A 25,512-nucleotide genomic window follows, 5' to 3' on the forward strand; every position below is an offset into this window, starting at 1 on the left:
GTAAGTAAATAGATTCAGTGGCCTTGAAGTTTGTATTTATTCTGTCACTTAATACAGCTTTGCAAAACCTTTGCCAGCTGACACTTAGAGCTGCCTCTTCTACCTTATCTTCCATTTACTTACCTCAGATTCCTAACCAAACTGAAGCCATTCCTAGACCAACACAATCAAGTCAAAAAGTTGCTGATGTGTCTAGATAAGCACCAAGGCTAAATTCAGCTGTGACAGGAAGAACAGTTGTGCTGGCCCGTAAATGGCAAAGTGGTGTAATTTGCACTGATATGGCTCCAAGTGTGTTTCAAAATGAGTTCCAAGGTTCAAGCAGCAGAATGTGTCTCAGCCGTGCTAGCATTCTGGAGGCCTATTTGAAGTAACTCAGACTTGGCTTGTGTTACCTGTTATGTTCCTATTCCCAAGAGCAACCAGCTGTTCTGACTGTTGCACTGCATTGCAAAACTCAAATGCTGTTCAGAGAACGGGAACAGTGAGGCAGAAAATAAATCTGAAATTTCAATTGCTAGCATATGTTTGCCTGAAATGGATATAAATAGTGGTGGGCCCTGTGTAATTTTTGAGGACCTCTTTGAGAGCTGATCCCATAGTGTGAATTCCCAGTATCACCAGATAAATGGCAACATTCCCCAAAACTGCCTCAGCCACTGAGTCAATCAATCATGTCATTTACCTTCAAACATGTAATGGGCTGAGAATCCTTTATCTTCTGTGTTTTCATCACTTACAAAGTGTACCCAGATCCAGGGGGCAGCTATTACTAGTGGCACAGATGGCACAGCCTGGCCACAGAGTCTGGCTATTAGTTCTCCATCAGCATCCCCTGAGTAAAAAAAGAAAAAAAATAGATTTTTTGAATCCTAAAATAACTGCAGTAACTGAAAGGAATACATACAATATATGCAAATATAGTGAATAAACAAGGAACCATGCATTTAATTTTGTTTTGATTATAAAACAGGAAAGTATATATCGTACTTAATAACTGATTGTTTTATATATGTAGAATGCTGCAGTTCATTGGTGGGATCTAAGTCTCTAGAATCAAGGAGTTCTCAACAAAGCTGAATTAATGATCCTTTTAAAATCTTGGGCTCTTTATGCAATCCCACACACCTTTGTTTGGTATGACCCATCAGATGTGAAAATGTAGAGATTTATTTATAGAAGTTTGGAGGCAGAACAGTAGGAAGGGATGGCCCAAGGACCTGATCACATGGAAGTCTATTGAGCCTTCTGTTCATGACATCCTCATTAAAGTCAACAGGGATTTTGAGTTTTCTAACATGTAGGAATGTGCTTCATCCATGAACAAGCTTAGTCACTGCTGTATTAATAGTGGGCATCTCTCTTCCAGTGAGCTGAACATACAGTTGTGTATGACTAAAAAATGTCAACATGTGCTTGAATCCTTGAAACCTAAAAGGAGAGCATGACACAGGCAGTCACATGCCTATGACTTTGAACATTTGCTCATGTCAGCACAAGCTTTTACCTAGTCGTGTTGGTAAAAGTAATCATTTTCAGTTTTGTCTACTCAGGAGGAGAAGGAAAGCAAATGTAATGGTGTTCCTCAAAACATCCAGGCAACATCATTCTTAAATGTGCTTCTCTAATAACAACAGGATGCTGGTCTTAAATTTACGTTTCCTTTCAAAAGCAACTCCTAGCTTCAAGCAGAGGGGCAGGCTGTTCCCTCAAAGAAGGCAGCAGAGCAGGAGGGAGAAGCTTCGGGCTCTGGTCAAAGCCCTGTCACAGGTTACTCCAAGTAACATGGCTGAGTAGTTTCATCTTTCTGTCATATACAATGACACAGCCATCTTTTAAAATGCTTTGCGGTAGAGGGATAATAAAATTCTGTTAATGTAAATTACACAGAAAAATGGTGCAACCTGTCTTGCTGCTACATGTTAATAAGCACTAATGAAGATACTGATCTGTACTAGCAGAAGACATTCATGATAAATTACAGTTTAGGAAAAAATAGTAGTAATTAATTACTTTGATTATTAAAGTGTGAAGTATACTTTTCCTTTTTTGCAATTCCTATGGGGTGCCTGACTATATGACAGGAGTGACCAAGGTTACACAGTCTCTTTCTCCCAACAGTGTGAAAAAAGTCTAGACACCTATCACTGCTTTCATGGATGTCCAGTTGGCCATAGATGTAGACTATTGATAAGCAGAAGTGTTCTTACAATAAAGGGCCAATTCTTCTGTGAGATTTGGTTCAAACTGAAGGGAATGGTCTGAAAAAACAAAATCAAATATCCACAAAAGCCAAAGAACGGTCTCCTGAACCCAAGAGTAAGGCGCATATTTAACTGTAGTAATATGTACAGCTATACTAGCATGTACAAATTACATATATGTGGCTGATAATATAATAATTTAATGTTAAGCTTTACCCTATTAAACTTTAAATATTTGTTTTGTCTTTGTGGATTAAATATTCCTCAGTGAATACACAAAGTCTTTTCTGCCTTTTTATTTAATTTAACACTAGTATGTTGTATGGGCGACTCAAAAAAATTTTATACATCTCATCTTCGTTCGGGATCTCCTAGGTCACTACTACTGAACTGGACCTTTCCCCAAATTCACATCTGCTGTGTTGAAAGTCTCAAGCAGCATCTACTGGTGTTTAGTGACCTTCTGCACCATTTGCATCTCAGTGCTCACTAAACGCTACTTGTGAGCATATGCAGCAGAATTAGGGCATTCTGCTTTTGACATGAGACTGTTCTTGTGAAACTAAAGATCCATTAATATGGCCAAAATCAACATTACTATTTAGACAGCTCAACTATGTAGAGCAAAACAAGTACGTTTTTTCCCCTTTTCTCTGACTGTGGATTTCCTGGAGGCCTGAGGTTTACAGTGAAGTGAGCGTAGTGGGAATTGATGGGTAACTGACAAGATATATATTATTATTTCTTTTTCTCTGCTCTCTTTCTATTATTTCCCAGCTTCAGTGCCTACATGGGAAGGAATTCTTAGGCTATACAGCAACACGTGCTTTTGCTCTGGACAGAAAAAAACAATGCTATGTGACTAAGAGTTCTCATTTAAATGAATGCAAATAAGGATGTAACAGATTCCTGCCCTCAATCCCCCCACCTTTCAGAAACAATTTCCTAGTAAATTAGAGTCTGCTCTCTCTGGGACTCACAGATATAGCCTCTCAATGAAGAAGACAGCTGGAGCTTTCATACTACACTTGGCATTAGCTGAGCGATTTTCATATGACATTTCCAGTTGCTTGTTCTTGCAGATAGCTAAAGATTTTCAAATATACAGAAATATTACTGGTGCATTAGTGCTGTGATTGTTTTCCTCTTCAATGCTTTAGTCTATATTTTGTGATGCACTATCATGGGAAATACAGATTTTTTTTTGGAGAATCACCTTATACTATACAAAAGTGGTGGTATAAAGCTCAGAGCCTGTGAATAATTAAAGCATTCTTTATTTCACTCCAGCTGTCCCTGGAGGCATCTCAGGAGCAGGGAGAGAATGGGCTGTGGACCAAATGAATTGTTCTGATGGCTCCAACCTCTCCCTAACTACCATCTTTCAAGGAAGAGGAGGTAAAAATTCATGTCCGTTGTAAAGAGAGGGTCAGATATGCGTTGCAGCCACCAAAACAATTTATTCCCCACAGCTACCTCTCCATTCTTTCTTTCCCCCCACCAAAAGAAAAGTTGACTAGATTCATACATCCATTGCTACGGCAGTGGAATCTCACTCCTGGTCTAGGAAGCATCATGGAGGGTGAATGCTCTTTCAAATGTGCATGTCCTACAGTCAATGTTCATATACAGGAATAAGATTGGGCACCAACACAGTGACACAGCCAGAATATTGATAGGCGTAATCCATACCCCTGCTGAGCATACAAACCTATTCGTAACTCTAGGTAGTCATACTGGCAGTCCTGGTGATGTTCCAAGTGGAAATCCTCAAAGGAGATAAATATGGATGAATTGTAGTGGGAGGGGTTTTCAATGGTCCATTCACAGTTGAGGTTACTTGTGTAGTTCTTAACACCATCATAACCAGGAGAAGAGAAATTCCCACCTGCATATCCAATAAGGGTTCCACCACAAACTGCAGAAACAAAACATAATTTATTTTAAAATAGGAATAATTTTTGTATGAACAAAAATCCAGCCTCCATTTATTCTCATATGCTCAAGTCAGTGGATGTATGTAGGGATTAGATCAAAACTTGTTCCCTCTTCTTCCTTTTTTATAGTCTACTGCTGTATACAAAAGAATTTTTGTTTAGTGTCCTGAAAGTTATTGGGAGGTCTTTAAAAACACATGTGTAAAAAGCAGGAACAACAATTATTCCCAACATCAAATAAGATATTTCAGCAGCACCATCAATACGACAAGCATTATTTAGCTTTTTGATAAAATTGCACTGTACATCCTATTCAGCATTGCTCAGCCCTACCCATTACCTAATCCTAAACTCAAGGGAGGACGATTTCTCTGGCAACATACCCTCAAAAGCAATACACTGATACTACAGAGGATGTATGCGTGGGGGAAAATCAAGTTTGAAAGACACAAGGCTCTAATAATAAGGCTCTGCCAGCTGTCTCCTCTCTGGAGGCTGGGCTTGCAAAATAGGTTAGCTGCACTTTGACAAGCTTCAGTAAATTACTTACTGCCCTGAGTAATAAGGAAGCACTTGAATTATTCAAATTGTCTACGTCACTATGTCTTTTGGATCTCTTCATGAAATAAGCCCACTTCAGTACATCTTTCACTCAATACTAAGTAAGTAAAGACAATAAATCAGCAGTGGGAGTAAGGAGTATGATCCATAACAGAGGTTGTTTTTCCGTCCATTTGAAGTTCGATATAATAGGCACATGAAGTCTGTAACTCCCAGACACTCCACATTTTTTCAAGTCCTTTCAGCTAATTAAAGATATATCATCTGGTCCCATTCAAACACATATAACAGAAGAAAAGGCATCAGAGATTTGTTATTTGACTAGGTCATTTTTTGACATGCATCAGTATTTTAGTTATGAAACGACTCACCAAAGATCAATCATTTGAGGTTAATTCAAAAACAAATGGTACCTGCATCTTCACTAGATGTGTATGAGACACTGAAGCCTCTGGCTGTACCAGACATATCTGTCACCAAAACAACTTTCATTGTGTTTCCAGAGGATTTCACCTGAGTACCTGGATTTCTCTCACCACACAGCTTGGCCAGCCGGGGGGAATTCTGTCTGAGGCCATTGTAAATCTGTTGGGTCAAAATACACTCTTAGGAGATCAAAATACAATATTACAAGCATCTCCTGTATCATTGAAAAATGCTTCACATCTTTAATATGCTGTTCATTGCTGTCCCTTACAGACGATTAGTTCCCAAATCTATTCAAAACCTTGGGGAAAACTTCCATTGACTTGAATGGATGAGGCTCTAAAGTAAAACATCAAAAATACATTGTGCATTTTGGCAAAACATAAACATATTTCCTCTCTTTTTTTTTAAACAAAAATTGAAACATTCTTTTGGGGAAACTATACAGTATTTTATCCCAATATGTAAAGCTTGAATCACTCACTAATGCCTGATACCAATCATTTTCATTCCATTTCAGATGATCATCTTCATATACTTGTTAAGGCAAATATCAGCTTTATCAAAAAATGTATTGCAAAATATTCAGTGCCAATGGGCATTTTTTGATTAATTCAAACATTTCACTTTTTGATAATCCGAATGGATTTTGAGCAGCTTTTTTCATACAGCCGTTAGCCTAGGAGTTAATTCCCTTCCTTCTACTACTATCTTAGCAGCACAGGCAAAGCAGTAAAGGCATTTTCCACTGAGATTTGGAACAAGTAAGAGCACTGATGACACAAAAGCTAGCAGGACAGCTCTTTCTTTCAGCAGTCATTACTTCACTAATTGATAAAAATTCAGCTCCCATGGTCTGTCTAAAGCATCTGTGAAGGAAAATAGGTGAAGATCATCTAGCTACATATCACAAGGGAGAGCTACTTCTCTCACTTTCACATGTGTGCATGAGCTAACTTCTGATTATGTTAAAGCTAACTCATATGTTTGCACCACTAATCTCAGCAAATGGAAAACTAAATTAGGTCTGCTGGTAAGACTCAGGGTACAGATAATAGTGAACTCTGCCTAACTGGAAGAGAAAGAGGAGATGGATCCCTTGCTCCCACTTGTTTCAGCCTTTGCCTTAGTCTTCAGAACATCACACTTCACAGCATCATCTCCCATTTCTGCTGCTTTCATAAAGGAACCATATTTCTGAGGCTTTTGTGCGTCTGACCAGTTCCAGCTCTGTGTTTTGGGTTTGGGTTTGTTTTTTTTTTCCCCATTGGGGCCAAATTAACAACCTATCTGTTTAGAGGTGAAGGTGATGAAGAGATAGAAATTCCTGAATTTTCCCATCTTCCTTGCAGAATCTGTGAGGTACAACCCAGTACTAGCCATTTGTTGCAACTTCTGATAGTCTTCTTTTTTTAAATTATAACAGAATTAACAACCTCCAAAGTCAAGAGAGACTTGAAATTTGACTGATGGACTTTGTGTCCACAGGGAAGGGGTATCTAAAGCTTTCAAAGACCACAAAGCTTTTTTTCCACAATTGATAAAGAGCCAATTCAAATGACTTCTATAAGACACATATACAGGGAAATAAGCGATAAGGTTCTTTCTTTCATACACTCTGTGGGAATAGAAGGACAAAAAGGATTCAGGAAACCTGGAGGCTAAAGGCTGACAGAGAAGGACCTAACAATGTTAGAGCTGTATTTTGAGAACTCTGCAGCTCCTGTGCCAGAAATACCTGGATGCCCAAGAGAGACTGGGGGAGGTGGAGGTGCCCCTGCCCACAGTTAAATTTATGAAGTTGAAGTCTGATCCTTCAAATCCTACCCTGTGCCTGGCCCATGAATTCCAGAATGTCCATACTCTAAAACAAGCACATGAATTTAGGCAACCTAGAGAGCTAACTTTCTCTCATTATATCTGTTTTCTTTGGATGAAATTATGATTTGTCTTAAAACCAGATATAGACATATAAATGACATTTCAGCTGTATTATTTCTACCAATGCCACATAAAAGGATCAGGAACAGCATTTTCTGCCTTCACACCTGATACTCACAGCCACATAATCCGATGAGCACCTCCAGCGCTCCTCAGTTTTCATATCATTAATGGTTAGGGTGACACGTCGGCCTTCTTCCACTGTGATCCTCCATTCACATACTCGATTATGTGGGTATAGGTTGGGATAGTTGGGTGAAGTAAATGTTCCAACAGGAGCAGTCAAATCTCCACCACACTCTGAAATACCCAAATATTGCGACACCTCTGAGTATAGTATTGCTTATAGAGTTATAGCAAGAATACATTAACTATGCAAGAAAAAAAGAGAGCCCACGTAGTTGATTTGATATGCCTGTCTTGTCCATGTTTGTCTAAACAGCTGAGTTCCCACCAATCTTTGCCACTCAGCCACAGAAGTAGTTGTTACATTTGAATGTTAATTGACCATAGAAGCTCATTTTTGTCCAATTATTAATATTCTCTTCTCTGAGGGGCTCATGCCTTCATATGTCTTATACTTGGTTTCCTCTTAAAATACAGACATATAATTTAATGGAGTGCAGTGGGAGAGTTAGTCCTTTTCCTCACCTTCACAGACACCCGCAGAATGGTCTAATCTGTGTATCAACCTGTGTTAAATTTTTACTGATACAGCTTCTTTCCTGTAGTTGCGTAAGAGGGTCTTGGGTGTGGAATAACATGCCTTTGGAGTTTGTTTCCTCCTCCTCCTCTGTTATTTTATTGCAGAAGCACAGATGAAGGATAAGGAAGCTTCCAGCTGAGATTTTAAATGAGATGGAAGGAGTTCCACAGGGCTGGCAGGAGGTTCTTTGAAATCACTACTGAGAATTTCTTTCTTAAAAAGTAGCCAGATTTTGGTGGGAAACATGTTGCATGGGTACTCAGAAACATAAGAGAGAAGTGAGAAGCAGAACAAGGGCTATGTCCTTAGTCCTGATCAGGACAGAGCTCTTAAACTCATTGTGTTTGTCCTGTCTTCATCACTAATGCTAAACCTGGAAAGACCTTGTACTTGGAAAGGTAAAATCTCTGAGGAAAATAATCTGGTCTGCTAAACTGACTCTCTTATGTAAGTGTGCACTGTCTTGCAAGTCTACAGGTGGCTGGTGGAGATTCCTTTTTAGGTAAGGGAATTGCCCAAAGGAGGTGAGTAAACTCTGAGTTTTTACATCATCAGCTCCCTTTCCCCCACTTTTCTGCAAATCTTTTTGAGCAGGAGGTGCAGGGGAGAAGAATTCACTCCAAAATATTGGTTTTAGGCACTAGAGATTTAAGAATACCATCCACCACAGAGGTACAGAATAACATAATGAAAAATCACAGCATTTCTCTAAACCTTTCACCCTGACAAGAGGAATATGGGAGGGGTATTGCAGGGCATCCCTGGACTGACTGCTGGAAAGAAAAGATGTGGAAGAGTGGCTTCACTGTCTGAGACCTACTGTTGAGGGCAACATCCATTATAGCAGAAGACTGCTTGCCTCTCAAGCCTTCAGCTAACTAGTGGTCAGAGAGCTCTATCCATATTTAACCCAGACACAGATTTGAAGAGCAAATACACACCACTCCAAGAATAAGTGATCTATAATGTGTGCTGAACTTTAACAATTATGGTGTACAGTATGTGTTGCCTCCCTGATAGAAACTTATAATCTTATAAATCCAACCTTCAGCACTGGAATCAAAGTGCAGTCTGAATCCTTGGGCATTGACTGATCCATCAGTGACAAACTTGACATAAGCAAAACTGTCAGAGGTGTCCACAGCATCAGGGAGAGTATTACCACAGTACCTGCCCAATAAATTTCCTGCACAAGTCAAATACAGAAAGACAATTTTATATCAAAGATATTATTTGCATTTATATTGAAGGATCACTTTTCAATTTAACTAGGTAGACAGGAGTAAACAAGTAAAATCAAGTCATCACTGGGAAATGGAAGGGTTTTGTTTACATTGCTTTGCTTCAGCAAGCAAGGCAGACAGGAGCATTGTTCATTCAAAAGGCTCGCTTTATACACAATGGGGAACGCTTTCTGGAACCTCTTCAGAGGTTTCTTTAGCAGTGTGAAGGAAGGGAAGACAAACATTGAAACAGTTTTCTGACCAGAGGCATTGTATTCTCGGATCTCCACAAAATCGCTTGCACACTCAGAGGAGTTTTGAATATCTAGGCCTTCTACTCTGATGGTAAGATAGTGGCCCCTGGGTCCCTGCAGAAACCATTCACACAGCAGGTTATCTTCATAACGAAGGTTAGGATACCCCACACTTTCAATGGTGCCAGTTTGTCCCGTCAGTGTCCCACCACAGGGAGCTGCAAATGCAAGGACATTGCTTACTCTAAGGAAGGACCTCAGAGAGATGATCTTTCTTCTAAACAGGACGTTAAGCTATGACACAACTGACTTGTTTAGTAACTGAGGTAATACAGTGGGAAATTGCCTTCAGATTCCACATTCTCCCCCTAATTCAACCAGTCCTAGTTTGTTTTTTACCACACATACCCTTCCACTGTAAGCATCCCTTCCTCTCTGACCTGTCTGTCACTAATTTGAATAAATTCACAGATTTCAAGGCCTATATATAATTTCTACTAACATCCATATTTACCGGAAAATCCAGCTCTTCTTAAAAAGATATCAAACATGTCACAGTCAGTGTATGGAATTCTCTATTGGACAACTACAAAGAAATTTGGTCTGCTAAATACTGATCTAAATTTTTATGACTGACCAAATTTGACTGCTGGTTTGGGCCTGCAGCAATGGTTCAGATTCCTCTTCTCTTTCCTGCATTCCCTTCCTACTACCATACCACTCCTCATGATGCCTCAGTAAGAGACCACATCACAGTTCATTTATTTTCATTTCTTGCCCTCTGAAAATTCATTTCTTTGTGGTACCTACCAAACATAACTTCATAATACTAAGGCTTAGAGCAAATAATATTCCCTGGTGGAATACATTGGATTTCACAGGGTATTCTGTGTGTCTGCTAGCCATAATCTTTTCATGGCAATGATGACAGGTACATGCTTGCCTCGTACAGTTGTGTTCATACTGCCTACTCTAAGCAACTGGTGCTTTGTTCCAAGCTGACGGGCGTACAGTTGAGACAGTGAAAATCTTTTACAGATAAACGTAAACTGTGGCTCAGCATACGAACAATATTTTCTTGCAAGTGGCTTCCAATTTTCACCTTCAGAGATATAATAGCACAATATATTTGCTTATGTGTTTGAGGTCTAACACAGTCAACAAAATCCTGTGTTAAACAATATAGTTTAGTTCTTTGCCTTTGAAAAATTATCAGTCCTAGACTCTCTTATATGTGAGACACTAACATAATAGATGCTGTTCTTTTAAAATTATGAACATTATAAAAAGGTGAAGAGTACCATATTTCTTAATTTGATCAAAGACTATTTTTAATTTCATTTTAAATCTTTGCTAATCTTTTCCTGTTTTTTCAGCTTGAAAGCAAATAATTTTAAAGTATTTCTTTTCCCAGCTGACAGATAATGATTCTCACCCCTCATTCCTTTTCTGCTCCATTGTTGTGCTTCTCCTGTTTGTCTAGCAGCATTGTTAATATTGATTTACATTTACATAGAGAAGCTCTTAATTTATTCTTTTCTGCCAACTTTTGGCTTATCTTTGCATTCTCCTTCAGCTTTCTGCTCATGAAAGTGAGCCTAATTTTGCATACTGAAAACCAAATCATATTACCTGTCTTTGTCCACCTCAGCCTTTTTGCTAGTGTCCCTTTGTCCCTTGTCTTTGACAAGGGCTTACCCAGTCTTTGTTCCCACTACTGCAGATCTATTAGTATTTTCCTGTTCTGCTAAAATTTGCACCTCTTGCTAGGTGGAGTACATGCTGATGTTAACCCCTATGATGATTCCGATGCCTTAGCTCTAACAGTAATTGAAAGAGGCAAGTATCTGTCAGACCACCTCTTACAAATGATTTAAGACCCATTACAAAAGCCTGGGACTTGAGACCTAAATCTTTTCTAAAATTAGAGAAATTGATAAATGCAAGTGTTACCGATGGAGTATTTAGCATTGAATCCCACATGCATGGCACTGCTGTCCGACCTGAACCTCATATACATGACAGCTCCTGAGGATCTCTGCGAGCCTGGCATTGAACCTCCACACAGCTTGGCAAGGACAGGGGCGCTGGAGTCGGCACCATTGCGTAGCTCTAGGTAACTGAACGTACAGCTAGAAGAGGAGAGTTTTCTATTCAGTGTACAGCAGTAATGGCTTTAAAACATCTCAGCAATTATACAAACTCAGGAAGCTACAGTGAATTAGATCAGTTTCCATACAACGTGATGAGGACAGAATCAAGAAGTTCATAATCAGTGATAGTTTGTGATAGATATGTAAGTTTTGAATCAAAAGAGGTGCTATAAACATAGAGAAAGACTCATCCCAAACCCAGTCTATGGTCTGATCATACCTGCAACCAGACCTGGGGGTGTGAACAGTACTAATAAAGTAGTTGTAACAGTCTTTAACATGCACATCTCTGCTAGTGTTCAGATTCAGAAGATATTCCCTATTAAGCCTCTTTGCTGACTGCTGAATTAAGGAACAGCTATAAGACAGCTGAAGGGAATCAATATTCAAAACTGGGGGCCTACTTTGGTAGGCACAGAAAGGCCCAAAACATCTTAACCGGCAGCTCTGCCTACAGAATGATGAGCAGCCCCCAGAAGATCTCCAAGGAAGCCAGAGAGGAAGGACACCTTTGGGATCCTTCCTCCTACAGTGTTTTTTCTGTTTATAGCCTTGCAGGTGAGGGTTTGGCATGTACTGGTTCTACCCCAAATCGATGAAATTACCTCAACTGGAAACCAGGCCTTGTATTTATGCTTCAGGCAGGATGTGCAAAATAGGTAGACCCATTGCAAACCAGCAGGCAGGCAATGGAAGAGGAAGACAAATATTTTGTGGAGGTGACCCATTGGACTAAAGCCAGTTCAGAGCCACAATGGCTGAAAATCTAAATATGAAAGGACTACATGGCACGGATTTTACAGAAAGTACCTTCCTACCTCGGCTTTTCCTTCTCTGCCTGTTATATTGATCTCTGTCATACAATAAGAAGTCCTGTGAATATATACAAATGACTTGATAGCATCAGTAACCTCTCTCAAAAATTTCTTAGTCACTCTTGACTGTAAATCTGGAAGGGCACTCTGGGAGGAATTAGAGAAAGTAATAGGGAAAGAAGAATCAAAACAGAGTCTCTCAGGAAACACAGGCAAAATAATGTAGATGTATACTTCGGTGAAGGTTCAATGTAAAACTGATCTTCAAATTGCAGCTCTACCGCACGTCCATTAGGAGCAGTTATGGTCCAAACACAGTCAACACGTGGGGGATAATTGCTCGGATAGTTGGGGGAAGATGTATATCCACTGGGGTTGAAATCATTGATATAAATATTCCCTCCACAAGCTGGGAAAGAGAAGATTACCAATAAAAAACAACATGTTAAGGAAATGGGTGAGGTGTCAAAAATATGAGTCATCACTATATTCTAACACAGTTTCCTTTTGGTGTCATATAGTCATGTCAAAAACAAATGCTTTTTGTATTCTTACTATGGGAAAACATTTTAATGCAGTGTAGAAAGCTGAGCTTCTGTGCTCCTGTCTATTCAGTTCTCCTTCATTTCCACATGTTCAGATCCCTCAGTTAAACCACTATTAGTTCTTCCTTGGACTGCTTTTAAGCCCAGCAGGAAACATGCTTCTTGCCCCAGTCCCAAGGGCTAGAAAGCCAACAGGTCAGATCCATCAGTTCTTCTGTGAATCATTCCCTACTTCTGCTTTCCAAAAACTGAAATGTCTCTTTGAGACAATAATGAATCTGTGAGAAATGCCAGTCAGAGCAAACACAAGGATTTGTTCAGGTCCTTTATCCTACAAAAATATCTTTACTTTTGGCTAAAAGCTTTCAGAAAAAAAAAAGTAAAAAAGTTCTAACAATGCTGGTAAATACAGGGTTTTAGTCAGGCAGACTTTCTAAGCTGAAGTGGTAGAGATATTACTGTACAGCTTCACCCATTCCCTTCATGCATCCACTAGAGTAATGCTAACAATGATTCTTTGCAGCAACGGGGAAAAGCAGGCAGAAAACAAGCACTTACAAACTGAGTTGCACTGACAGGTTGCCTTTGCCATGTTTAGTTCACGTTTAGTCACTGTTTGAAGGAGGGCTCCCCGTGTCCCAAGTGGCATGTGTCATAAATACAGTAGAACAACTGCAAGTGCCAAGTTCCTGATTTATCCTGGAACCTGAGTCCCCACCTTTCAAAAATGTTAGCTCTGACAGGGAATGTTATTTTCTCAGTTGAGAGCACAGCTTGTGAGAAATGTTATCACTTTTCTAGATACGCTAGCCTGAATCATTCCTGATATAACTTAGCATTTGCACTGTGTATTGCATATTGAAAATCATGTTCTTGTTTTCAGCTTCTTTTCCTTTCCTGTATGAATTATGAATATCTCTTTCTAATGTCAGATCCTACCTCCCTCATAAAGCGCTCCCAATCAGATATTTTTTTACTTTAATACCTCCATTTTCCATGAGCTGGAGCTGTCTCTCTTTAAAGAGAAGAAAATGGAGAGTAGGATCAGAAGTCACACATTGAAATGGAAAACAAGACATTTTTCCAGACATTTGCTTTTACCAGGTTAGAGTCTCTCTGAGTTGGGATTTATAACAAGAAACAAACCACTCATTTAAGAGAACAAATTCAAAGTTATTTCTATTGAGTTGCAGATCTTGTGTTTATTACCTAGACTTACCTAGACTCTTAGCCTCATATTTCAGTTTGAATCCTTGACCCTCATTGCTGCTGTCAGAAATGAAGTGGACAAACAGCTGATTGTCTGAGGTATACATGGTAGAGATGGGGCTGCTTCCACAAAACCGTCCGTTCCCCAAAGGTGGGGCAGCAGCATCTAATCCATTCTTCAGCTGAAAGAAGAAAAATTGCTAAGGTCACTCAAGCACACAGCCCTGGAGTACGCACCTTGAGCATACGCTATCCCAGTGCTTCCAGCCCTGGGGGAAAACAATAACCTAGTGATTAATTAACACACAGTAATAAATAAGAGAGAGGCAGAGAAAGAATCTCTTTGGTGTTTCTTTTTGGTATTTCTCTTTGGTATTTCCACCTCCTGAGAAGCTGGGTTGTCTTACACTGAAATCTGTAAGATTCAGTAGCTTTAATAGCTTTGAGGATTTGGGGCCATACCCAATAACCTCACCTCTACATAATCCCCATGGTTGCAGGAAGCATCCTCTGTCTTCACCTGGAAAGGCTGTTCAAAATGGACAGCAATAATAAATCCAGAGGTTACCAGTACGTGCCAGGAACAATTCAGATTAGGAGAGTAGTCTTGAGGGTAGTTGGGGGATGTGATCACACCCCTGCCTGTATGCAAATAGCCTCCACAGCCTGAGAAAAAGGAGTTGAAGCCAAGAAGAAAACATTAGCATTAACTACTCAAATATTCATTCAAAAAAAAACCCTCTCCTAAAAGGAAGATGTGACAGATAAAAGTAAACATTGAAGCAAGTGTTTGAAGAGTTGAGGGACATGCAGCAATGCACACAATGAATGATCTGCCAAATACAAGGCAGCAGGTTGCAAAATGACACACACCAAACATCTTCACACTGAGACCTGGTTCTCAGACTTCAAAAAAAAAGTAAGCAGGCAGCTATGCCAAGGATCTCAATGGCATGAGCATATCTTTACAATATCTGAGTTCTTTGCTTCTAGCTATGGACCAAACCACCATCACCACCACAAGCTGCAAGTTGGAACAATCTCCTCTGGCTGCCCACTGTTTTCATTACACCTTCCTTGGTGCCTCCAGCCCATTCAGGAATATGTCACCTTCCCTGCGTACATGTGTGAGGAGTGCCATTGCAAACTGCTAACATCCCGGTTGAAACTTACAGAGTTCTCAGCATCCCTCTGTGTCTGGTTTGTGTCTGTGCTTCGAATCATTCATTTCCCTCTCTTAGCTGGGCATTCTTTCTCTTTCATCCCTCAGCTGAGCTGTTATAACCTTCTTTAGTACACACTATTCTTATTTACGGAAAGTGACTGGCCTAGTTGAATCATGCTTCATTGTGTTATATCTCTGGGCAAATGGCAAATTTTACCTTCACAGAGTCAGAGATTTATGAATGTGTATTTGTGAGATGTGAATAATTCATTCATGTGGTTAATTGGATAGATTGCAGGCAGCCATTAAAAATGCCATCAAGAGTCATTTCTTTCCTTACCCAGTAGTAAGCAGCAAGATAGACACTTACTGCAGGGAGAAGGGAAACCAGTCTTACTTTTGTAATAGGAGGCATTAAACCCAGCTCCAGTGACACTTGCATCTGACATGAAGTGGATGAACATCGTCTCTCCAGTTGATCTTATTGGCCCAGGAGGTTCTCGTCCACATATAGTAGCCAACACTGGAGAAAGACTAGTGTCTCCTGGGGTCAAAAGAAGAAATGTTAGTGTTAAAACCAAATAAATTCAAACCTGCCTGTCAGTCACTGTAGGTCTCACACTTTCAGGCAAGTGTTTTTCAAGATCTTTAAACCCTCCCAGACCAAGAAACATTTTCATAGACCATCAAATATTTCGCTAGACTTTAAGTGAACCAGCAGAAATTTTCAGAATATAAACAGAAAACTGCTTTAGAGCATGTTCCTTTTGCTCTTTAGATTACTTAAGCTCAATGGACAAGAGAATTTTAGATACTGGGACCTTGGCTATCTATTTCATGTTGTCAGAGCAGAGCAAGATTGACTTCTCACCATCTCGAATAATAAGTTGGTCATAGTTGCATGAGCTGTGAGATTCGATGTCTAAGGCCAGGATACTGAACTCTACAGTGGATCCAGGAGCTCTGATAAGCCATACACAGTCAGCAAAATTTCTGTAATTCATGGGCCAGCCCGGTGAGAAGAGGAATGAAGGTGTTTCTTCAGTTGTTACAGTCCCTCCGCATGCACCTGCCACGTAGAGGGAGACAAAATGAAAGCATCCACTTTTTAAACTGAACATTGCCCCATACATAATGTAAGCTGACAGTCCTATCATTAAGCACAATGGGCACATGATGATGTATATAGTCACAGGAATGCATTTCTTCAGGCATTGCTTGTATTTGAACTGAGAGTACAAAGTCTGAAACACCAGACCTACAAGGACTATAGTCCTTTGCTACCTGGTGTAGTAATGATGTGACCTATTTTACTGTGAGGAATATCTAGGATAGGCTCTAACAGGATCTAACACAGTTTAACAAAGGCAACAGAAAGGAAGGCTGCATACGTAACCATACAAAACAGGTACTGATCAGCTGATTAGCCGAGTTAAACAATCTAGATTCTCTTCAAACTGAAGTGCTTTCCTTTCTCCATTAGGATGTCACAGCTATCTGTTTAGGACCAGATGGAGTCCTTGACGGGTTATCTAGTGCTCTAATGCTCTCCCAGCACATAAACCCATAAAATACTGCTGCTATCCTGCAGAACCCCAGGGATCCTTAGTCCCTCTATCCCCACAAATCTGCCTTCAGATTTAGAAACAAGACATTTCACTATGTCCTATTTAGTCTTAACTTTCTCTTGCTTAACTTGCTCAGACAAAATCAATGATATAATAAGCACTTTCCCTTTCCTTTCAGGAGCTATTTCTCAAAGAGATATATGGTCATACTGAACATATTCTCTCTATTTATGGTGCAGTTTCATGAAAAATTTCAAACCACAAGGGCCAGTGATTTAAGAATGGTATTTCAAGAAAGATACTTTTTTCATTAAAGTTTATAAAAGGTTTAGCTTTCATGAAACACCAGTATAAAGAAAAATACCCTTCCATCGGACATAAAGTCTCATTTTCAAAACAGTGTAAAATAGTATATGTGAGTGTCCATAGAAATTGTTTAATACAACTATTAAAATGTTTAATTAAAATATCAGTGTCTCAATTAATAACTAGAGGTTCTTCTTGTGGGGGGATTGGTTTGCAGTTTTCTTAGGCGAAGCTCAGTACATCCCTCGGCATATCACTTTAAGCTGTGCACCCCACTAGAGACCAACCTCTAGCAATGGTGCGTGTAGCAGGAGAACCGTCCACGGCATGCCACTCCAAAAGAAAGCCCTTTCCGCTCACAGATGAATCTGACTGGAACTGGACTGTCAGAGAGCTGCCAGAGGCTGCGAAGGAAGCAGGGGCTGTGCCACAGTATGTTGCAATAGGACGCGAATGAATGCTGGGCCCGTCATAAACCTGCAAAGAGGAGGAGAGAGAAGCTGCCATTCCTCGCAGAGGAATCCTTCCTGTACCCAACAACATTTTGAGCAGAACAGTGTCCTCTTTAAAATGAGTGAGAAGGACATGGATCTTTCAGCAAATCCCAGTTAGAGACCAATCGCTCTTACAAAACACAGAGTAAAATTTCCATTGTATACTGTTAATTGTGAAGCTCTCTCAGAAGGATCTGGACAGAAGCCATCAAACTCAGCTCATTCCCTGTCACAGGGCTGCTCTTTGGGAACATTGACTGGCTTCTTGTGTGAAAAAAAGCCATTAATACAATCTTGTGCTTTGCTGAGGAGAAAACAATAAAATCTGTGGGAAAAGGGGATTAATTTTCTTGAAATTTTTCTTTTCCTTTTTTTTCCTGATGAACACACATATTTTATTATATTTATATTTTTATATATATATAAATATATATATAAATATTTATATATTATATTTATTATATATATCTAAATATATTAAATATATATATCTATTAAATAAATATGTAAGAAAATATTTTCATTTTATTTATTCACAAGCTAAATTCTTGGTTAGTTAAAAGGTGTTTCTCTTTTGCTGCCTTTCAAACCTATTTGTGTTCTTGTTCTCTTCCCCTGAAGAAAAGCATGTCCAGTAGAGAAAGCTAGGAAACAGAAAATGAACATTACGTTGAAGGTCTGGCCTCTGAGACAGGTTAAAGGACCTAGGCTGATTTACGCCCACTGAATATCTAGCTGATTTTAAAAACTGATCTTCCTCTCAGAGGGCTGGACAAAGAAAGCCAGACCGAGCTGAAAGAAAGAAGATGCTGTTAAATCTGACATGAGAGGAAAGAAGTTACATTTCCCTTTTGAACTAATATTTGGGTATTAGTGAATTAATGATGAATTACATTCAAATATATTGATCTAGTATTAAATTCTTGTTACCAAAGAAGATGAAACAAAAAGTTAATTATTGGATCAGCTGGTAGAAAACAAAGGAGAAGAGATTTACCTTATTTACCTAAGTAGTTATTTATATAAGGCTTACCTGTATCGCTCCATTTTGCTTAGCACCATGTTTATTATATTTTTAGCCTGAAAGAGGCTAGACTGAATCACGGGGGGGGGAGGGGATCAGCGCACAGTGGGGGTTTTGAAGCACATGTAGGCTTTTAAAATGGCCTTATTTCTAGAGGCATTGGGCTGATATTATCACTATTGTCCTCAACTGAACCAGTGCTGAGCAAAGTTCAATCTTTTATTTTGGTATCTGACTTGAAATTCTTGGATTTCAAAAATCATGATTGTACCATTGTGGATTTCTTTTCAATAAGTTTCAAACTTCCAGCTTGGAAATATCTGTTAGGGAGCCAAAGAGCATGTGACTCTTCCTCTAGCTAATAATTACAGAAAAGATAACATAGCAAAACCAATGACCCCCAACCCGATCTGTGGAAATTTTTCCTGCTCATCTTTTAAGTTGCTCCATTCATTATTTTTATCAAAGTTAATTAAAATAAAAGAACTTCTCACAATGAAATCACCTTTAATTTGTCATAATGGCATCTGTAATGATTTTCGATATCCATCTGCAGTATACGACCATGGATAACTTGTGAAGCATTTACACTTATCCGCCACTGGTAATTGGAATTGTGAGGGTAACTTCTGGGCCACTGTGGTGAAGCTATTTGTCCTCTATTTCCCACAATGTCATTTCCATACACTGAAAAACAAGAAAGAGACAATTTGCATAGATTAAATGAAGTATTGTGGCCCAGGCCTGGAATATAGCTCTCATTTCAGCCCATATGACTTAATTTACTCAGGGCACTTTCAGGCATAGACTTGTGTCTCAGGTAGTCCTAGGATGCACACCTAATTACTTCTTTGTGGTGGGGAATGAAGTGTATCCTCATCTGAAGGAAATTACACCTTCCAGCCATGTGGCTCTGCTTGTAGGAGAGATGCGAAGATCGCATGCATGGTTCAATTCCCCCCTCCCTCCACCTGCTTCATGCTCACTTGCTCCTGGGAAGCATTAAGTAAGAAAATGATTTTCTATGTTCTGAGGAAAAATGGTTTCGATGTGACTGAGCTATGACCTATCTAAAATTTCTTTTGAAAATGAGTAGCAAAAGTCACAAAGTAAGCAAAACGGTTGGAAGTTTAGCTGGCTTAATCAGAACTGCTGTGGATGTCTAGCCATGTCGTCAGCAGCCTGCTTCGTGCGGAAAGTCAGACTGAGTGTTTGCAATGGTCCCTGGCAGCTTTGGATCTAAGAACTGGCAGCATTTCCTTTCTTCTAATTCTGCTCCCTGATTAACGTCATCTAGATCCAAAACAGAATATGGACATAGTCCTACTTTAAAAGCAAAATGCAAATCTGAAAAATAAATGATTTATTCTTAATTTGTCAATTGCCTAATAAATTGCAACATAAACATTGAATATGATTGTATACTCACAAGTAGCACTAGCATCTGGTCAGATATTTCTAACTCTAAGGCTACTGGTAACCTTGAGTTACCATAGAAGTTTTTAGCATGTAGCTCTTATTTGTGTCTTCTTAGCTTAACGTTGCTAAAGGAGGAATCTGAAAACTAGGTGATCAACTGAGAAATGCATTTAGAAAACAGTCAGTGAAATAGAGAACACATTATATTTTGCCTAATCAATGGAATTTGTTTGCTTCTAGAAGGATAATGTGATTCATTTTGAATAAATGGTCTGTTATAATAATTAAAAAAGATAAAAGTTCATGTCTAATTCTTCTGATTACATTATACTTAATAGACTTATGTGCACATGACTTCTGTTCTGATATGTTTTAGAAAGAGTATCCCTTTAAAGTTTAGGCAGGTATTTTAGAAAATATTTTCAAGTGAAATCACAGCCTTGCTGATCTCAACAAGAATTTTCTAATACACTTTACAGGGCCTGATGTTCACTTTTTTGAATCCTTTTGCAAGTGTTACAGAAGAACAATAGTTTTCAATTAAATAGCATTTACTTACAGTGAGAGAATGTGACCCTGAAGCCACCACCAGTGCCCGAGCTATCTGAGACAAATTTAACCCACAGGACATGTCCAACAGTAGATGTATAATTTAAAGGCAAGGAGTCGCCACAGAATCGTCCTGCCAGCATGCCTGTTTCATTCCCTTCCCGAATCTCCAGGTAGTCCTTGGTGCAGCCGTTACTCTGTTCCACCTGAAATGCTCTGTTCAAAAGCAGTAGGAGAGCATCAGCAGACATGTGACCGAAGCGTACTTCAGTTTGCCCTGCCATGCCCCAAATGCCCCTGTGGCTGGTGTTAGGAAGATGGCAGCAACAAAGCCCCCCAGAACCCAGAAATCACTACTCCTTCGCTGGCAGTGCCGCCGATGCACAGCTCATTCCTTTCTGGCCCCTTACCTCGTGACAGAGCTTCAGTTTGAAAAGTTATGGTTTTTGAAGAGTTCTTAAACCCTTTTAAAGATGTGTTGGTTCTCCAACAACATCATTGAAACTTAAAAAGTTTCTGACATATAAAACAGATTTTTAATATAAGGCCAGGTTAGACTTTAGCATCTCTTGGGTGCAGAGAAAACTTTTAGCCTTACAAATCAGTCTGCAGCCCCCAACATGGGTGTATTATTTCATTACACTCTCTGATCAGAAAACAATTTCCAGGGGCCTAGATTCATTTGTAGCTAACACCTCAGAGCTCAAAAGCCCCTAAACAATTTCTCCAGAACTATGAAATATTACTGCTCCTTTGGCCTCTTCATATCTCATGTAACTGATTCCAAAAAATAATAGGAATTGCTATAAATTCTTCTAAACCAATGTTTACCTTAGAAAAGGAGTGGAATTTGGCAATCAGATAATAAGTTTTCAATTATTGCACTGACCTGAATGCTAAATAGATTACAAAAATCACTATCTTGTGATTTCTAAGTCAAGTTATTCTATGATGTGAAGTGTTTTGATTCAATCCAATATACTTTTCAGAAGTTGGCCATGAATATATAGTAAAAATTCCAGAAAGTGCCTCTAGTGCACTAATGCCTCAAATATTTGTGCTTTCTGATTTTCTGGTAACAACTCCTCCCCTTCCTTCAGTCCTGAACATAGCCATATATCTCCAGCATACAGACTGCCTTTGAAATAGTTCCAGCCACTCATCTGGACATACTTTAGAGTAATTTAAAGCTAACCCTCAATTTGCAAGACAGGCATTTTTGTTCAGACCGAGCTGAAGAAAATGAATATCTCATGCCAACAAAACTTTATAAAACCCCAATGTTAAACTAAATAAAATAAATACCTCTTTCTAACACAATGACTCCAGGTTTTCCAGTGTTTTTCAGCTTGCCTTTCAAGTATGTGTAACTGAAGAAAAAGAGCCTACATCAACTCGGTATCACTTTATATATCTGAATGTATGTTCTGTTGATAGTTTGTTTCATACTAGATCTCTGTTTTTGTTCTGAAAAGCTGTTATTCATTATTTTGTAGCAAATATTTTGGAAAATGTTTTCAGGCTGTAGTACTTAAGCTCTGTTTCAGTGAGTAAAGGAGGACTATAATGTCCTTTTTATTGTGTTAGTGAGTCAGTATGGGCTTAACAAATTGCACCTTATGCAGCTGGCATATTACTGGACGAATTTTCCTTTTATCCTGATTAACTGTAAAAGCAAGCTTCAGAATTACGTTGCTTTTCCTGCTGATCTCTGATCAGCTTTGCAAGGGGACAGTGCTCTCTTCCTTGGCACCAGCTACTGTTTGATGCTGGGAAACAGAGAAGCTCAGAAATCCACATCATGGTTAAACAACAACCTAACTACCCTGCTAAAGGACTTTGCATTGTTCTGTGGATCACTCATAACTTTCCTGTCTGAAGTCTTCAAAGGAAATTTTATTTGCTGTAGAGAAAACAAAATTCCTTGACGCACTCCCTTAGTCCCTGTTGTACCTCCACCACTATACCCGTTCTTGTCGTTGGAGTAACTCTGAAGACTTTGATATCAATTCTATAGCTACAGTCCATGGAGTATTTGGGCCCTTTATATTACTCAGCTGTATAATAAATAGTATGATGAACTTGACAGTAGGGAAATAATAGGAATTTCCTTTGAAAAAAAAAAAAAAGAAGTGAGGTAATGCTAAGTTTCTTCTTGTTTATAAGTGAGTGAGATCTGGCTTCTTCAGCATCCCATGTTGCTCGAACAAGAAACCACCTATTTATATAATGCTGTATGTGCCTTAACATAAGCAATGACTAAGAGAGAACACTGATTGCAAGCTGCCACCAGCCATTGCTGTGTTTTCCTTCAAAGTTATTCTAAGAGCATGTTTCAGCTTTATCATCTGGTAATTGCATTTCCTAATAATCACAGAGCATCCTTCCTTCGGCTCCGTTAAAGGGCTGAATAATAACCCCTGGCAATGCATTTACATGAAGGACAGCTGAAGCCGGTTGCCAGGGGAGCTGAGAATCTTCCAGACGCACTCGGTGTTGAGAGGGTACGGCTGGGGATAGCCAGGGCTGCTGAAAGCTCCTCTCTCCATGTGGAAAGTACCCCCGCAGGCTGCAATGAGAAGGAGACAGCAGAGGCTAGAGAAAGATAACAGAAAAAATATCTTGAGAGGGCCAGAGAATTTGCTAATCGGGGAAGCATTTCTCCTTATTCTTTAACTTAGTGATTGCCTTGCTGAGGTCTTGGCCAAAAGGAGAGGTAGGGCAATAGGGGAGTTTAAATGTGGCAATGTCAGAGAGCCAAAGAGATACAGCATCTGTTCCTTTTCTTAAAAATCAGAGGCATAGGCTAGCAACACCTGCTGTATGGACTTACATGATGATGACGCAGCATAGGTGGCATGGAAGCCCTTGGCGGTAATGTCGTTGTTGGAGAAGAAGTTCACCACCAAGGCATTACCAAAAGAAGTGACAGGATGTGGCATAGTAGTGCCACAGTAACGGCCTGAAAGAGAACAAGCCAGAGGGAAAAATGAAGCATTCAGCATATAATTACTATAGCTAACCTAACATTTGGGATTAGCTCCTGACAGCAGTCAGGAATAACATTTGTTGCTTTCAATTACAATTGTAAATTAAATATACATAAATATGAAATAGCCATTCCATTAGAGAACTCAGTTCTGGTGGCAATATATTTTTTTATCAGAGGAAGGATTTGAACCTGGACCTCCTGCACTGCAGGCACCCTAATTCCTGGCTATTCTGATGATGAAATCTTTTGCCTTCACTCTGTCCAGAAAATACAGCCTAATTAGAAAAAAAAATCCCAACAAATATATCTGCTAATACTTCTTGCTTCACTTCATTGGTTTCTAACAAAAAAAAAAAAAGTGACAAATAACAGACCAGTTCTCCTGCAATAGACTATAACATGGGGGTTAAGCATATTAAACATACTGCAGCAGAAAGGCATCCAACAGCAGAGAAAAAGATAGGTGCTAGTGCCCTGGTCCTCTTGCCTGGCATGAGAAACAGAGTGAAGGCCCAGGGCAGGAGACAAAGAACTGAAGTCTGCTCTCAGTTACAACCCATTTAAATAGGGTGTAACCCCACTCCTGTCAAGGGAGTATATAGGAATCCAGTGTAAGGGAGAGCAGAATCAGGCACAGATGTTCTCAATTTCCCAGGAGTGAATTCGAGGCAATGCTGGGGGTGTGAGGGGAGTCAGGATCAGCCTGTGGCCAGGGCTGCCTCGTGGTTTGCTGGCAGTTTAAACAATACTAAATTTTGCTGCTCTTTACACAAGGAGGTGATGGCTCTGGACAAAGAAGTGAGGAGAAAGCCATAGAAAAATCAGAAACAAGCAGAAAGTCAAGCTTTCAGGGGTTTGAGGAAAATTCATTTTCTGCTCCCAGAAACCTGCAGCTTTCTTCACCTGTGTATGGCGCTGACTCTGCTTATGGGTGAGGGTTACGATCTGTCCTCGTACAGTTACCCTGAAGAATGCCATTTAAACTGAATTGCTGTGACAGAGCCTTCTCCTTCCTCTCTCCTTCCCCCCATTTCCCACAGGGCCCTGCTGAGGAGGAGGGAAACAGGCCACAGGATCAGCTCCACACCGCAGGTCAGGAGGGATGTGCTCGGCGCCTTTGAGGACCACACTGTTCACACTGAGGATTTTTCCTCCGGCTGGGGTCTCCCTGGGCCAGCGCCGCCATGGGTACTCACAATGTCAGGGCAAGTCCATCAGGCAGGAGGACGCTCACGAAAAATGTTATTCTCCTGCTTACATTGTGTGTAGTCCTATGTAGCAAATAAACAGGGGAAGGCGCAATACCTCGAAGAGGAGCCTCGTAGTTATTCCCATCCAAAAGCTCTACAAAATCCGTCGTACAGTTTTGCCTGTTGTTTTCAATATCAAAGTCAGTGAATGAGAGTGTAACGTGGTTAACTGGTAAGAGAAAAGAGTGAAAGCTTGAAGGGAAGGATGGCATTTCACACATACATAATGACATGTAAACACACACTGGATTTCTTTTTTCCATATGCATTCTAGGATAGCAGAAGTACCATCTTTTCTTCTCTCCCCTGAAGTCAATCAGTTAAATAAATTAGTGTCTGTTATTGGATCATAAAGCATAAAATCTGAAATAATTTAATTTTTGATATGTGAAGTGAATTTGGTGGAAGTCCATTAATCCTTACTGTAAAAGTGCTGATAAATATCTTCATATTTCAGTACTTTATAGTTTAGGAGTGTAGGATTTAATGCATACACATGAACCTAAATTTCCAACATCTGAACAGCTTCATGTAAAATGTGTAAATGCAGTGTAAATGTGACCAAATACAGCATGGAAAATTTGCACACATTATAACTGAAAAACAAAACTTACTTCTATGCACCCATGACCTCCTGTCCCTTTGTGATCTAGACCACAGATCTGGACAAAATGTGAACTGACGCTGCCCTGCTCCAGGCTCAGAAAGAGCTGCATCTTTATTGTGTGGTAATGTTCCACATACATTAGTCGGACTGGTTAAAGGATCATT

At 39.6% G+C, this 25,512-nt stretch overlaps 1 protein-coding gene across 1 annotated transcript in view; it reads right to left on the minus strand.

Moving 5' to 3' along the window:
- Window positions 1-25,512, minus strand: part of CUBN (cubilin) — a 155,490-nt gene that overhangs the window by 36,960 nt on the left and 93,018 nt on the right. Inside the window, exons 35-52 of the mRNA XM_013941561.2 lie at window positions 24,797-24,910; window positions 23,333-23,461; window positions 22,936-23,068; window positions 20,510-20,715; window positions 19,037-19,218; window positions 17,301-17,490; window positions 16,011-16,208; window positions 15,537-15,683; window positions 14,450-14,640; window positions 13,985-14,156; window positions 12,455-12,629; window positions 11,206-11,384; window positions 9,261-9,470; window positions 8,821-8,961; window positions 7,188-7,369; window positions 5,116-5,287; window positions 3,916-4,122; window positions 686-835 (exon numbers count right to left, since the gene is read on the minus strand). Coding sequence (XP_013797015.2) covers window positions 686-835; window positions 3,916-4,122; window positions 5,116-5,287; window positions 7,188-7,369; window positions 8,821-8,961; window positions 9,261-9,470; window positions 11,206-11,384; window positions 12,455-12,629; window positions 13,985-14,156; window positions 14,450-14,640; window positions 15,537-15,683; window positions 16,011-16,208; window positions 17,301-17,490; window positions 19,037-19,218; window positions 20,510-20,715; window positions 22,936-23,068; window positions 23,333-23,461; window positions 24,797-24,910 — 3,078 coding nt within the window. The remainder of the gene's footprint in view (window positions 1-685; window positions 836-3,915; window positions 4,123-5,115; window positions 5,288-7,187; window positions 7,370-8,820; window positions 8,962-9,260; window positions 9,471-11,205; window positions 11,385-12,454; window positions 12,630-13,984; window positions 14,157-14,449; window positions 14,641-15,536; window positions 15,684-16,010; window positions 16,209-17,300; window positions 17,491-19,036; window positions 19,219-20,509; window positions 20,716-22,935; window positions 23,069-23,332; window positions 23,462-24,796; window positions 24,911-25,512) is intronic.

Source organism: Apteryx mantelli, chromosome 2, assembly GCF_036417845.1.
Source record: "Apteryx mantelli isolate bAptMan1 chromosome 2, bAptMan1.hap1, whole genome shotgun sequence".
Lineage (NCBI taxonomy): Eukaryota > Metazoa > Chordata > Aves > Apterygiformes > Apterygidae > Apteryx > Apteryx mantelli.